This window comes from Cydia pomonella, chromosome 5 (assembly GCF_033807575.1).
Source record: "Cydia pomonella isolate Wapato2018A chromosome 5, ilCydPomo1, whole genome shotgun sequence".
In the NCBI taxonomy this organism is placed as follows: domain Eukaryota; kingdom Metazoa; phylum Arthropoda; class Insecta; order Lepidoptera; family Tortricidae; genus Cydia; species Cydia pomonella.
In genome coordinates this window covers 10,582,258-10,598,210 of record NC_084707.1, presented here as the reverse complement: position 1 = coordinate 10,598,210, position 15,953 = coordinate 10,582,258, and the positions used below count along the sequence as shown (strand labels likewise).

Genomic DNA, 15,953 nt, shown 5'->3' with positions numbered 1-15,953 from the left:
CACCACGAGTACCACGACAAAGCAATAATTAGTGAGTTTTGTATAAGTAATTTTGTGATTTTTGTGTAAGTTATAAGGCCAATTTATATTTTGTTGATTGAGTCCGTTATTTTTGAATGTTAAATTTAATAATTACTCTATTTCATTATGTGTTACCTAGTTTACCTACTTATTTCACTTCTTAATTGGTTTAATTTTATTGCTTTTATGTAATTTTGATAACTGAGAAAAACATTTATTCAGCAGATACAATAAACCGAATACATCTAACTTGTCTTTGCGTTCTGTGCATTTTTTAATATTCCCACTTTTCTGTAAAAAGTTTAACAGTGTTTATATGGTTATTATGGTCGATTATTATCATACGGATAGCTAATGGGTAACCGATGGGACTATTAAAATACAGGCGGTTAGTCAAAATGTATTTACTTGATATGCAGAGCAGATTTTTTTCTCCCTCCTGAAGGCACGAAATTTGGCAGTTGCATACATAACCCATAAATACAAAATACCACACCCACACAGACATACACACGCACACACACACACACACATACACACACACACACGCGCACATACAGGAGCACACATTTTTTTTTTCTCTTTTTCACTTATATATATTTTACTTTTGTTTTGATTTTATATTTGTAGAGCCTAGCAAAGCACAGAAATTTGTTAACCTGCGACCGACCGATCTCAAGGGTCCAGTCTGAAAACCAGCGCTAGGCCCTCTGCTTGGCATATGCTGAGATTGGAGCCCATTGCCCAATCATCAGGTATTAAATGTTGAATTACCTATCTTTCTAATTAATTTGTATTTAGTATTTAAGGTTATTATATTGTACTTTATTGATAAGGTTTTTTGTGGCAATAAAAAATTTCTCTCTCTCTCTCTCTCTAATGATAACTTATTATCCTTACGACCACGTATTAAAGTAATGGTACAGTTTGACAATCCTTGATCGTATTTTATTATCATTTGCGGTCACAATATTTCGAATTAGTTCGGTACAGTGATTGATAATAAACATGACGAACATGACGAACTAGCTCTGCAAAATGACCCCACACATATTGTGCCGAAGCGGGCGGGGCGTCAACTTTGTGCCGCGGAGCTATTTAGTTCGCAAATGGCGGCCCGTTGTCACAGTCGTAGTAAGAAGTATTAAAATTATATCTTTAATAAAAGAAATATTGTGCGGATAAATGATGTGCTAGTCGTTCCAACAAACACTGGAAACAATATGGGATTACTTTTCACGTATAGTTTAGCTAGGATCATATTATTTTGATTTCTTTTGATCAAAACAGGTTTCATATGGGGAACATGTTATGCATTTTAAACAATCGTTGATATTAAGAAACTTTCATTTTAAATTTGTTCAGGTTGTTATTTTGACAATTGAAATTCGTGATAGTAAATACGAATCGTCGTTGTAGGTGGCGCTTTTTTATGTGTAGGTACATTTTTACTACGTAAAGTAAAGTAAAGATCTCGCTGCTATTTATAACTTTTCGTTAAATTCGCGGAAGGCAGGACCGATTTGGCTAAATTTGGTATTGCAATATTTCTAGATCCAGGGACGGTTTGAACGGTGAAAAAATATGGAAAGAATGCAAGTGTGGGTGTTAAAACTACGTGGATCGTAAATAATAATGCACGCACTTAATAAACAATATGTAATGTTCGAAATACAGTTAAAAAGTTATTATTATTTAAGTTAGTATTAAACACAAGCGGTTAGCACAGGCACACACAGTTCACCGAAACACTAGTTAGGTTCATGCACCATACCATTTATATTAGTCCGTGAATCCATAGGTTAGTATCACGATAGGCTACTAGTCAAGTACGCGGATAGGATTTAACTGGCGTTAACGATGTGCGAGCGATCGATCCCGTGACGCAGGTAACACTGATGACAGACGCGGGCGGCGCGGCGCACGCGTTACCGGCGGTCTAGCAACGGTTGCCAGCCCGCGCGCCGCCATGTTGTCGGCTGTCGTGAGTGGGTCCACACGAAAAAGGTTTTGTGACTCTGTTTTGTTTGCGTACTTTGATGTGGAGTAGGCCCCACAAAGAAAATAGTAAAAACAATAATGATATTTTCCCATTCCCATACAAACTGTTCCTACGACGACGTGTTCAATACGAATTTCTGCATGAACGATACAATGTATTAATTGGTTCGGAGGCTTAATTGCCTTTAAACACGTGCGACAAACGAACAAATAATAAGCCTATATATTAATACTCTTTAAAATAAAATAACAAATTATCATACAAAATATTGCATTTAAAACGTTCTATATCGCATGAAACCGTCTACGTGGAGTTGGTTTACATTGTCATGTATTTTCAAGTGTCAATGCTACAGCCAATCACAGCGCCTTATTTTATAATACACCAATCGTAGTTTGGGTGGTTTAAATTGACTAATCATGGTCAAACGCAGTTTCGTCGAAGAAAACAAAACGTCAACATCGACGAGTTGCAATTGGTCCGTTATGAGTACTGCGTGTTTTAATAGTGGGGCCACTTTTACGCTGATATTTTGTTTGAGATTAGTCTTCTATGTTTTTTTTCGTTCGCTGGTTCGGTAACATTACGAAATGAGTGTGTGAACGCAAATATTTCGACACTTTGTGATCGAAAAGTGTACACACGGCGACCACACTTAGTTACTCAACATTTTCTGGTCGCATTGTGTGCGCACTGTTACCACACGAAGTAACACAGACTGAACGCATTCGCAAAGTGTAGTAACTGTTGCGACACGTTATCACACATCTGACATTTAGTTCTGCGACCGGAATGGTTATATGGATAGCTAGTTCGATTTTCAGATGAATTAAACATCAGCTTTTTTAGTCTTACCATCATTAATCATCTTTCCGGGAGCTCTCGGAGGCTGATCCTCTCCGGGGCTGTAAATTAAAACAATTTGCATCAGCGGCATAAAATCTGAGACCTCTTAACTAAAACCCACTGGCGTTAATTGCAATGGCGTACTATTCTAACATACTACAAAACACAATGCTTTAAAAAGATCAATCAATAATAATGAATTCTATAAATGTGCATCATGTGGCTCCTTTACACGATGGCCCAGCGCAGGCCAGTCCAAGGGATGCATTTATGCGTTAGAGAGAGTAAGTGATATTGTTATCTCATTCTACCGCATAGTTGCGTACGCTGACTGGCCTACGCTGGGCGGTCGTGTAGAGGAGCCCTTGTATCAAAGGCATATCTTGCACAAAGCATATTTGTGCACACAACTGTGGGTACATACGAGCCCCAATGCATATTAGGTCGTCTAGTCACACTTTAAAGTACGATACTTATGTCAAAGACTGGTACGTAGTCTTGCCATAAATTATTTCCTACATTAAATGACATTTATTTTGAAAATAAAAGAAGAATTATAAATAAGTCAGGGTTATTTTTATTAATTATATTATACAGATTCTATTAAATAATATATTTTTTATAAATGTCCACCTTTTACTTTAACACACTTCTTTAAACGGTCCGGCCACTCGTCTATGACGGCACGGACGGTATCGATGGGTAATGAAGCTGCTGCCCGCACTAAATCTAACTTGAGAGACTCAATATTACGATGAAGTTTAGAGCAGGGGTTCTCCTCCAAAATATTCCACAAACCATAGTCAACCAAGGGGTTGAGATCGGGGCTTCCTGAGGGCCAATCTTTAGACGCAATAAACTCGGGTAAATGCGCCGCTAACCACCGTTGTGTTGTCTTAGCTTTATGTGCAGGGGCAGAGTCTTGTTGAAATATCCAGTGCTTACCGGCAAATGAAGTATCATTTAGCGACTTAACAACTCTCTTCAAAATGTCGTTTTGATAGTTCGTAGCACGTATTTGTACCCCTTGTTCACAAAATGAAGCTCTGTGACGCTTTCATAGGATACTCCCCACCAAACCATGACATATGCAGGATGGTGGCCTCTTTCTACCCTTTTTCAGAAGCGTCTTGGGAACTGTAAGCATATATTTTATCATTTAGGTTGAATTTTTGCTCCACGGTAAAGATTTTTTCATCTGTGAAAAGAATATTACGATGCCCTTTGCATGCCGCTGCCACAACACTTTAGCTCTCGTCGCTCTTATTTTCCGTAGGGCCGCTGTTAATCGCTGTCCTGTGCTCCGACGATAAGCCCCAAGATTAAGGTCTTGTTTTATGATGCGCGACATAGTTCTAGGGGGAATTTTCATTTCCCTAGCCATGATGTTCTGCTTGCGTAGCGGATTTCTCCGAATTCGCTCAACTACCGCTTTAATCACTGCCGGTGTCCTTGTTTGACGTGGTCGACCGCTCCTAGGTCGGTCGTCGACTAAACCCATGTCGTTGTATCGCTAGATAGTACGATAGATAAATTTCTTCGTTATATTCAAAAGTTTCAGCAGTTTGAAAATGTCGTTCACTTGGTTGCTGCACTTGTATAACGCTATCACTACGACACGATTCCTTTGATGCCCCACTCCATCTTCAGGGAAACGATACCTGGATCTAAATGTACTTTTTCTGACAGCCAAATGTTTAAGCATAACCAAGAAACAAAAGTATATCAAACATTCTATTATTAAATTTGATTTATTTAAAAGTTGGGACAGAATTTATGGCAAGACTACGTACTTAAACTCGGGTTGTCTTTGATGATTAATCGAATACGTTTAATCTTGCATTGTACAAAGTCTAATAATGTTATTTAATTTACTTAATATAAGTAATTATGACATAAAATTAACATCTTGCAATCAAAAAAATATGTCGATGCAAAACAGGTAGAGTAAACAGTATTTTTAAGTTGTTTAATATAAAATAATATTTGTAACTAAAAAATAGAATATTCTCAGTCATCTCAAACGTCAGAGGGCCATAAGGCAAATTTCGAGTAAGTATTATTTTATCCATAATGATTATTGAGTTAAGCCAGGGACTATTAAGACAGAACACGGCATATAACAATACAGCAAATCTACGTACCAAATATCCGAGGACCTTTCGTTGTCAAGATCTACAATTCAAACGACGAGCATCACCGAAAACATTTTTTCCCAAACGCCCGATTAAAGAAATCTAACCGTCTACGAATAACCAACAATCTAGAGAACAGGATTCTGACGAAGATTATGAAGAAAAATCGCCGTGCGAGAGCAGGAGAATATATGTACTGTACTATGGCGTGACGGGATAAAAAATCATTTCAGTCGATACCTGTAAGAATGTAATAGAGGGAATCGGTAGCGGTTTTTACACTGCCAAAGAGAAACAATTACTTACTCAAAACCAGAAAACGAACAAGATAAAATTCACTCAGAAACATAGAAACTGGATTGCCGATCAGTTGCGAAAACTAATATGGAGTGATGAATCCAAATTTGAAGTCACTGTTGGCGATGAACGAAGTAATTCGAGAAAAATAATGCATCTTATAGACTTAATATATTCTATCATATATAATAATATGGGGCTGCATGTCGGCACAGAGTGTAGGCTGTCTCCAATTTATAGATGGAACCGTAAATGCCAAGAAATACAAAAGCATCTTGCAAGAGAGTTTGCTGCCGTACGTATATACCGTGTCCGAGGGTAGACGTTCTAATATTCTGCGTAGCTTAATGGAAGACGACTTTTTTTTGCGAGTGTTGCATTTCGCAAAATGAAGTTCTTTTTATTACTTTGTATAGAAAGATACCATCAGTTTCTTTCATTTGGTAAATAAAGTATTATTTATAATGTTTATTGTTTTTAAGTTACATGTTCCAATAAAAATTTAAAGCCTCCTAAAGGTTAATACATTTTTTCGTACCAGACGAACTCATTTGCACTGGGGCTCGTACAGCCATAAATTCTGTTACAAAGTTATTAAAATTGACCATGATTTTAAAGTTATTTAATTAAATTTCATTTACTTAATAGACGCATTAGTAACGATTGTAACGAATAAAAAATGCCTAAGTAATGCTCATTCGATGTTGACATCCCTCGCCGTACTACATGCCTTAGGAGTAAGCGAAGCGAACCAACCAAACCAAGCTAACTCGGCAGCGATTTTGATAGCACAAACTGTGTAAGTGTTATTTTAAACATCATTATTTCATAGAAGTTTCGTTTTGGTCTGAGTCTATTGGTTTCTTTATTACGAGCATTACAATATATACGGTAAAAGCACTAGCACCAGATAAATATATAATTTATAAGTCGTGTCTCATAGAAATACTGTACGAGTAATATTTTAACTGTAGGTACATCGAGCCGCAACATTGCATGGTCACTTTATAGATGGATTCATTCATCATGTGTCTATGCAATTTTGCAACTCGTACATATGAAGAGACATTATTTACACCTGTCGCATCGAATGTTGATCCTTATGGCAGTTTCTTCAAGTCTCTTTAGGTTGGCCTTAATTTAAAAAAGAATGAAAGAAATTATTTTTAGCCGTATTTTTATTACTTAAAAGTTACATTTCTAAATGAATGAATTAATGAACTTTCAGAAAATGCCTACTAAAGGTTTTACGTGCCAGCCACTCTATATAAAATGAACTCTTATAAGGATCATCATTCGACGCAACAATTTTAACAATAATATTAAGCATTAATTGAGTTACCGCAAAATATTGATGGTAGGCGACGACTCCATAAACACATCCTACTGAGACTAGTATTTGAATGATCAGCCACACAATGACGTTACACATCTGTGCCTGACCAAACAGCTGTTTTCCATTTTTGATACACAGCATGGATTCTGTTACCATTATGGCGCCGTACACCCAGCACTGGGTTCCAACTCTTTTGCAATTGGGATCTGTTACGTAAATGTAATATTGCCTGAAAATAATAACCGAATTAACTAACTGAAATTGAATTATTTAAATGGAATAATCGGAATTATATACTTAAACTTGCGTTTTCCTGTGTGTATTCAATGACAATATCGCGTGATGGTTTATATACTTTTAGCGTTATTGGTGTCGCTGAGTTAGTTCCGAACTCGACCGCATAACATTTCGCTCTGACGTCCACGGCACTACTCATTTGACGTCCGGTTTGGCCTAGTGGGTAGTGACCCTGCCTACGAAGCTGATGGTCCCGGGTTCAAATCCTGGTAAGGGCATTTATTCGTTTTCGAGCAATGGATATTTGTTCCTGAGTCATGGGTGTTTTCTATGTATTTAAGTATTTTTATAAATATTTATATATTATATATATCGTTGTCTAAGTACCCTCAACACAAGCCTTATTGAGCTTACTGTGGGACTTAGTCAATTTGTGTAATAATGTCCTATAATATTTATTTATTGTTATTTATTTACTCATCTGCGATCGGGCTCGGCGACTTTTTGTCGCTGAGTCCGAATGGTATTTTATATAAATAGGTAGATAGAAAACAGTCGTGACGCGGCGACGTGTCGTCTGCGGTCGCCTCACGTTGCCGGGTTCCAAGTTGTACCTTAACTCTTCTACTTAGTTGGGTCATAAGTTCTGTTTATGACAGGTTTTGACTGATAAAATGTAATACAAAGCTTTTAATAAAAAAAGTTTGCCATGAATTGGAAGCTAGTTTTATACTGATCAAAACGTAATATAATTAGTTTAAATTAGGATTGACGTTAGACGCAAATACGCGGCTGGATTGAGAAAAATTATAAGGGAGTATAAATCAGTGTCACATTAATTAAATAGGTACAATCTTTTATTTGTATGAACCTACTTTATTAGAACGTTATTTTATCACCTGAAATTAGTTTTCCGACTAGTCTGTACTTCACCTAATACCCTTCAAACTTAGGGTATTTTTCAGTGATACGCAAATTTTTGACTGCCATCCTACGAGTACGTTTGGTAAAACACGTACAGTTACAGGCTGGCAATACACATGAATTATATATTTTAAGGAAGATAAAAGATCCAGCTTTTATTTTATGTAAGATTCGACCATGTACACACGAAAAATAAATAACTAGGGATCACCTCACCTCGAACAGGTCGCGTATTTTTTTGCATGCTTTTTCATAAAAAAATTCTGAATATTACATAGAACTGTGCAAAACTGAGACAGCAAATTCAGTTTAATTATAATGTAAGTACTTTATTCAGCATTAAATAAGCTTTGAACCCATGTCTATGAATAATAAGGGATCTTATTCTGTAGCTTTTTTTATCAGGCAAAACCTTTTTGACACCACTTATGACCTGACTAAGTACTTATGATTTCAATGTTTTATTTTTGCATTAAGTAAATCTGAAGAATACTAGAACTTATGGCAGAAATGACAGAAACTTAGCAGATACCTATATGTGATCTCTGCCCTCCCAGGACACTTATGGTTTTTTATCCGGTTCCGGGCTCTCCCTTTGGGAAACAGCGTTGAATTAGATTTAATTTATTCGAATAGCTGAAATTTTACTCTACGTAAGAGGTCATTCATAAATTACATCACACGAATTTGAAGATTGTTTTACCCCTTATCCCCCTCCCCCTCTCCTGGTGGTGCTCTCCTTCCCCCTGGTGGTCCCCTTAGTGTGACGTCACATATTTGGCAATTTTGTTTTCATCACACTAACTGGTAAAGAAAGGCCCTCTTGATTGTTCAAAAACTATTGAGAAAGTTCCATTCTTTACAAACACAAATCCACAAATTTTGAGTTGTTTCCTTGTGTGAGCTGGTAGAATTGACTTTTAAATAATGATTTTGAATAGTAATTTTTTATTACGTTTATTTGGATGTGATTTGGTTTGATTTTTTTGATATCTCATAGTTAGTATTTTCCTCGCGTTGGTATGGTGAAAAATTTTGTTTCACGCGGAGAAAAAACTTTTTTAAACACTCGTACATTGAAACCCTCGCAATACTCAAGATTCAACTTTCCGAACCACTCGCTACGCTCGTGGTCCAATTTTGGAATCTTTCGCTTGCTCTGGTATCAATATTAGCACGAGCGGTTTAACAACAACTTTGCCTCCTTGTAAAACAAATAACTATTTCACGTCAGCAGCTCGAACAAGGGTAATTTGCTGCTTAAAAACAGTGAGCAAAATCGCATTTTGCTCACCGAGTGAGACAAAATAACATTCAAATGACCTGTATATTCGAATGTCATTTCAACGTGCGGGGCCTAATACAAGTTCGAAATATTTGGATTCTATTGTCTTTATCCCTTTCACGTCATTAGCAAAAAGAAAGAGACAGAAAAGTGCATACGTAATTCAACGGTATACTGACGGTTTATAATAGACCCCCGAAATAAGTCAGACCGCATCGTTCCAAAACACCCTACGAGTCTTCATTCGTAATAATTAATTAATGAAATAAAAGTTTAAGATTTAATAAAAACACCATATTTTACGTATTTTATTATACAATCAAAACAATGCACTTATACAAATTTACGCAATTGTTACGCAGTAAATACTTCTATTTAACTACTTTTAACGATCTCTATTATAGTTGACAAATAGTAGTATCCGCAATTCGGACCGGATCTTACAAAGTTTTTTTTTACAAAAAAAAGTTGTCGATTGAACTGTCAATTGATGTTCGTTAATTCATTATTTTCATATTATTTTATTGTAATTTCTTTCGTTTTGTTTTATTGCGGTAATTATAGTTAATTGTTAGAATACCTTCAGAAAACATGAGTGAAATGGTGATGAAGACGGATTACATTTTTCAGATTGTATTTTTTGATGGCTGACTGACGTGAAAATTTTTGTGTACTACACGAGATCAAAGTTATTTACATCTCGTGCGCTTATGAGTCTCTTACTACGCTCAACATTCTAAATTAGATTCACTCGCTACGCTCGTGAATTATAGAATCTTTCGCTTGCACGGGACTCAAAACAAGCACTCGAAGAAATATCAAACTTTGCTCTCTTGTTGTACAAATAACTATTTCATCGAAATCAACAATTTCAATTGGTTTCTATTATTTTAACAAAAAATATTTTTCGACAAAAGCAATGATAGAAATGTATAACACGAAGCTGATTAGGAATAAAAATACATCCATAAAAACGATTATCATTGCAAAAACTAGTTACTTCTATAACTGTTAACAGCGAATGAAAAAAATAATCATTAGGTTACAGATATACCTATACGCAATGATTTATTATAACTCAAGATAGGCCAAGTTGCCTTTAGTCGCATCTGGGCATGCGAGAGATGTGTACGCGGATCCCTTTGTTTGACATGATAATTAAAAGTCATAATGTAATGATACTCAGATTATCATTAGTCATAACTCTGAAACCGTTAACTTTTCAAGAATTTCCGTAGGTTATCCTATAGATAGGTTAGGTTAGGTTTGTTTTATGGCAATCCTGAAAAGTTACGCGTTTCTGAGAAAAACCAAATTATGACTAACGAAAATGCGGACAAACAATACGTTATGACTTAAAACTTTATGGGAAACAACAGGGACCCATGTGTACGGGCTAACGAGCTCCCGCTCATCGAAAGAGAAAACCTCATGTTTAACAACGAGTATGACAAAAATGAATGGAACGCGAAAATAAATCAAAAATAACAGATTTTTTTCGTAGGTATAGAAATAAAATATGAAAGTATTTTTTGTGCTCCTTATGTATGAGTAGGTACAACCTACCTATAGTCATATAATATAATATCATTAGATATAGGTAGTTAAAGTGACGTGCCAACAGCTTGTGACTCCCCGCTCCCCCTTGTGACAACACAACATGTCACTTTCTTTTGACCTCCTTCCATCCCTTGTGACGTAATTAATGGATGACCCCTTACTTAATCTAGATTTAAATGTTTACTGTAGTTAATATTATAATTTATGAAGTAATTTCAATTTCATTTACACTGTTATGTAAATGCAAAAAATTAAGTACCTACGTAAGAATTTCTAAATTAGTGTCAATTACAAAAAAAAATAAAGTAGTAGAAGTAGTTAATTGATTATTTGTATTACGAAAATTAAAACGAATTGATAAAAATTGTATCAATAGATTGACGTCACTGTTAAATTTGCGCTATTAATAATTCACGCAAAAAATCGTGACTCACGTTACTTTTTCATGGACCTAATTACAAAACTTTTCCTCTGCATATACTTACCCTGATTCATAATTGATGGAATAGTATAATAGTATAATCATAGATCTAAAAAATTAAAGATGAGCCCATGCATACAATTCCGACCGAAAAGTCTCGTTAAGCAAAACACAGCGCCATCTGTACCCCTAGTGTAAATAAATTCGATTTCCAAACGTGACGTACGCGTTTGCGTTTAGTCTCATTTTGTATTGGATTTCGAAAGAGCGCGCCAAGCGGGACGTTTTGGAAACTCAAAATCCTATACAAAATGAGACTTAACGCAAACGCGTTCGTCACGTTATGATGTCTGTTGTATATGTAGGTAGGTTTGGAATGCATGTACTGAGGGTAGGCTTGGTGGAAATAAATCAGTTCTCTTTGAGTTAGCATATGGATTGTTTCATTGTACTTTTCCTAAACATTACATGGTGTCAGGTGTGGTTATTCGTGTTAGATCCTTCAAAAGGCTGTAACAGTTAATTAGTGGAGATGAGTGACAGTGAAAGTAAAAGTGATAAGACGGCGCGTAAGCCAGGTGCGGCCGCGAGCGGTACAGCGTACACGGCGGTTCAACAACCACCCGCCATGTTGGGTACGGGAAACCTCGCTGATAACTGGCGGGACTGGAAACAAACGTTCGATTGGTACCTAATCGCATCAGGCCGAGAGAAGTCCTCAAGTCGTGAAAAATGTGCCCTATTAAATACTTCATGTGATAGGGAAAACTGGCCGTGACCTATATGAAGAATTTGATATTAGTTCAAGCGAACAAAGTAATTATGAGGCGTTATGTAAAAAGTTCGCTGACCGCTGTGACCCACAGAAAAATGTTAATTTCGAACGGCACTTATTTTTTGAGACATATCAAACGAGTGAAGATTTTGAAAAGTACTTAGCGTCACTTCGTGTGAAAAGTAAAACGTGTGAGTTTGGAACATTGAGGGAAAGTTTAATTCTAACTCAAGTAATCCGGGGAATTAAAGATGGTCAATTAAGAGAGAGAATGTTAAGAAAGCGGGATTTAAAATTGGAAGATGCAACGGCTTGGTGTCGCGCAGCAGAATTAGCGAGTGAGCAGGCGGGTGCAGTGCGGGGCGGAGCGAGCGCGGAATCGACACGGGGAGGTACAAGCGCACCGCTCGCCGACGTCGAGCAAGTTCGCGTGCGCCCTCACCGCCGCGCGCCGACGCCGACGCCGACCACATCTCGCGCCGTTGCAACAGGTGTGCCGATAACGCGACGATCGCAACAACAGTACCGTGGCGGGACTGGCTCTAAATTTAAATGTTCAAACTGCGACTACGTACATGAACGTGATCAGTGTCCCGCGTACAAGGTCAAATGCTTCAGATGTGATCGGGTCGGACATTTTATGAGGTGTTGCCGAAGTAATTATGTGCGGGAAGTGTATAATGCTACAGACGAGATAAGTGATTGCGAGGAACTGATAATACAGGGAGTGGAGATTTTGTCGGTCGACAGCAAGGGGTGGTTCGAGAGTGTGGCGGTGAACGGAGTTCCTGTGACGTTTAAGCTGGACAGTGGTGCGGACGCCTGCGTCATGTCGCGCGACAGCTTCAGGGCGGCAGGCTACAGTGAGGACATTTTGAGCAATGCTGGTACGATATTGCGTGAGGTCAGTAGGAACGTTTTACCTGTGGTGGGATATTTTATAGCTGAATTGTCGCATCATAACAGTGAGAAAAAATGCAAAGGCAAAATTTACGTGCTAAACGTTAACTGTAATAATTTGTTGTCACGAGATTTATGCAATGAATTAAATCTAATTAAGAGAGTAAACGAGATTTCCAATAATAGTAACTGCAATGATTTAGTAAGTAAATATAAAACTGTGTTTCAGGGGATTGGTCGTTTACCGGGTGTACACAAATTAACTGTGGACGAGTCAGTTCCTCCGGTCGTAAGATCATCAAGGAAAATACCTATTAAATTAAGGCCACGATTGCGAGAGGAGCTGGACCGTCTACACGAGCTAGGCATTATAGAGCCAGTGGATGAACCTACCGACTGGGTGTCGAGTATTGTTCTCGTTGAGAAACCGGATGGCAAGTTGCGATTGTGTATAGATCCTCAAAATTTGAATAAGGCAATCAAACGTAGTCACTTTCAACTTCCCACACTAGACGAGGTTACAGCAAATCTGTCGGGCGCTAAATATTTTTCACATTTAGATGCTAGCAAGGGTTTTTACTTGATCGTTCTTGATGATTATAGTTCAAAACTGTGCACTTTTGCCACACCATTTGGGAGATGGAAATTTTTACGTTTACCTTTTGGCATCTGTTCCGCATCGGAGGTGTTCCATAATGCAATGGTTAAGATATTTTCTATGGAGGGAGTGGAATGCTTCATCGACGATTTGCTAGTGTACGGGAGAACAAAAGAAGAGCATGATTCGAGGTTGGAGGCCGTGCTACAGCGCGCGTTGGACAACGGAGTGAGGTTTAATAAAGAAAAATGTGTTTTGGGCGTAGAAGAAGTGAAATATCTAGGTCACGTGTTTGACTCTAAGGGCATGCGCCCCGACGGCGACCGAGTGAAGGCTATCAGGGACATGCCTCCTCCTAGTTGCAGGAAGGATTTGGAGAGGTTCCTCGGGATGACGAATTATGTGTCGAGATTCTTGCCAAACTATGCGGAACTGGTAGAACCATTGAGAGGACTGCTAAAGAGAGACAGCGAATTTCAGTGGTATGAAATTCATACCAGCGCATTTGAAAGAGTAAAAAAATGTTTAATGGAGGCGCCGACGCTACGATATTATGACCCCGGGGAGGCGGTGGTGGTGTCGGTAGATGCTAGTTCGCGGGGGCTGGGCGCGTGCTTGCTGCAGGGTGGGCGGCCGGTCGCCTTTGCCGCCCGCACGCTCACGCCTGCCGAAACGCGTTGGGCACAGATTGAAAAAGAATTGTTGGCGATTCTGTTTGGCTGCCAGAAATTCCATCAATTTATTTATGGCCATAAAAGTGTATTAGTGGAAAGCGATCATAAACCTCTAGAGGCTATATTCAGAAAGGCACTCAATGATACGCCTGTACGACTACAGAGAATGTTACTGAGACTACAAAAGTACTCTATAGAGATAAAATACGTCCCCGGGAGACTAATGTATGTCGCCGACACGCTGTCGCGCGCCCCGACCGACGACGCATGCGACGAGAAAACTGGAAGTGACATTGATGTTCACGTAAACGCCCTGTACGACAGCGTTAACTTTAGTTCTGACAAGCTGAAGAAAATCAAAGAGGAAACGGATAAAGAACCAGGGCTCGGGAACGTTAGGCAATATTGCCTGAAAGGCTGGCCACATACCAAAAATATCCTAGAAAGTGAGGCTAAGCCTTACTGGGGTATAAAGGAGGAGCTTCATGTAATAAAAGGTATAGTTTTCCGAGGCAATCGCGTTGTAATACCCACTAGCCTTAGGAAAGAAATGCTGCATAGAATTCACGAGGGGCACCTAGGTATTGAAAAATGCAAGTACCGAGCACGAGACGTGATGTGGTGGCCAGGCATGTCGGCGCAGGTGGAGGCGCTAGTAGCGGCATGCGCGACGTGCGCCGAGCGCCGCGCCGCACAACCGCGCGAGCCGATGCGCTCTCATCAAGTACCTGGCAAACCCTGGGAAGTGCTAGCGACTGATCTATTTGAATTTAGAAACAAACATTACATCTTAGTAGTTGATTATTATTCCAAATATGTCGAAGTTGTTTCTTTATCTGACATTCGTAGTGAAACCATAATTACCCAACTCAAGTCCATTTTTGCCCGCCACGGTATTCCCAAGAAACTAGTATCGGACAATGGCCGACAGTTTACCTCGGCAGTGTTCCAATCTTTTGTAGAAAAATGGGAATTCGAACACGTCACGAGTTCACCTTACTATTCTCGATCCAACGGTCTTGCAGAGAGAAATGTCCAAACGGTGAAAAAGTTGATGGAAAAGGCGCAGAGTGATGGCACGGATCCATATTTGGCGCTTTTAAACTTCCGCAATACTCCGGTCTCCGGCGAGTCATACTCCCCGGCACAACTTCTTATGGCGCGGAGGCTCAATACCAGATTGCCTGTCTCAGAACAATTACTTGCGCCAAAGTTACCAAGTTTAGTAGCTATTCAAAAATGTCGATTAGAAAAAAATGAAAAATCCAAAAAACATTATGATGTCGGAACCCGGCCCTTAAAACCTCTTCATCCAAACGAGCAGGTACGAATGCGGGAATCAAACGCTGGCCGTCAAACACGATGGATGCCAGTACGAGTCGAAGGTCAAGCGGCTCAACCACGTTCCTACTGGCTACGCGCGCCGGATGGCTCACGATACCGCAGAAACAGACAACACATTTTATCACAACCACAATATGATCAAATGAGTGAGAATGATCAACGAATCCGCGACCGAAATCACCGAACTAATAAATATTACGACGATTTCGAAGACAATGATAATTATAATTCCGATACACAATCACAACGCACTGTCAGCAATAATACCGGGCGCGCGCACACAGGTGGTTATTACGTAACGCGCTCCGGCCGGCAGGTCCATCCACCCGACCGTTTGTAATACATATACCTACCACCTAAGTAGGTATCGTAAAAATACTACACCATAGTGTCTAAAAGTACTTATGTAAGTATTGTGCCATATACAAGTTGTAAATGCGAAATGTAATATATTGAATTAAGTTACCAAATTAATAAATATTTGTACCTAATTAGTATTGATACTGCTCTGGCCAATACGTAATTTAAATAAATGTAACTATACAGTTAATGCACCCGTGCTTATGTTAAAATAAACTCACTTTTATATTTAGGATTA

General features: G+C 38.6%; 2 protein-coding genes across 2 annotated transcripts in view; both read right to left on the bottom strand.

Moving 5' to 3' along the window:
* LOC133518287 (plasmanylethanolamine desaturase 1) overlaps positions 1-15,953 on the bottom strand; it is a 78,047-nt gene that overhangs the window by 11,217 nt on the left and 50,877 nt on the right. The window lies entirely within an intron of this gene.
* The window catches only part of LOC133518278 (phosphatidylserine synthase), a 32,852-nt gene that overhangs the window by 11,217 nt on the left and 5,682 nt on the right, over positions 1-15,953 (bottom strand). The window contains exons 5-6 of the mRNA XM_061851945.1: positions 6,644-6,866; positions 2,879-2,928 (exon numbers count right to left, since the gene is read on the bottom strand). Coding sequence (XP_061707929.1) covers positions 2,884-2,928; positions 6,644-6,866 — 268 coding nt within the window. The 3' untranslated portion in view covers positions 2,879-2,883. The remainder of the gene's footprint in view (positions 1-2,878; positions 2,929-6,643; positions 6,867-15,953) is intronic.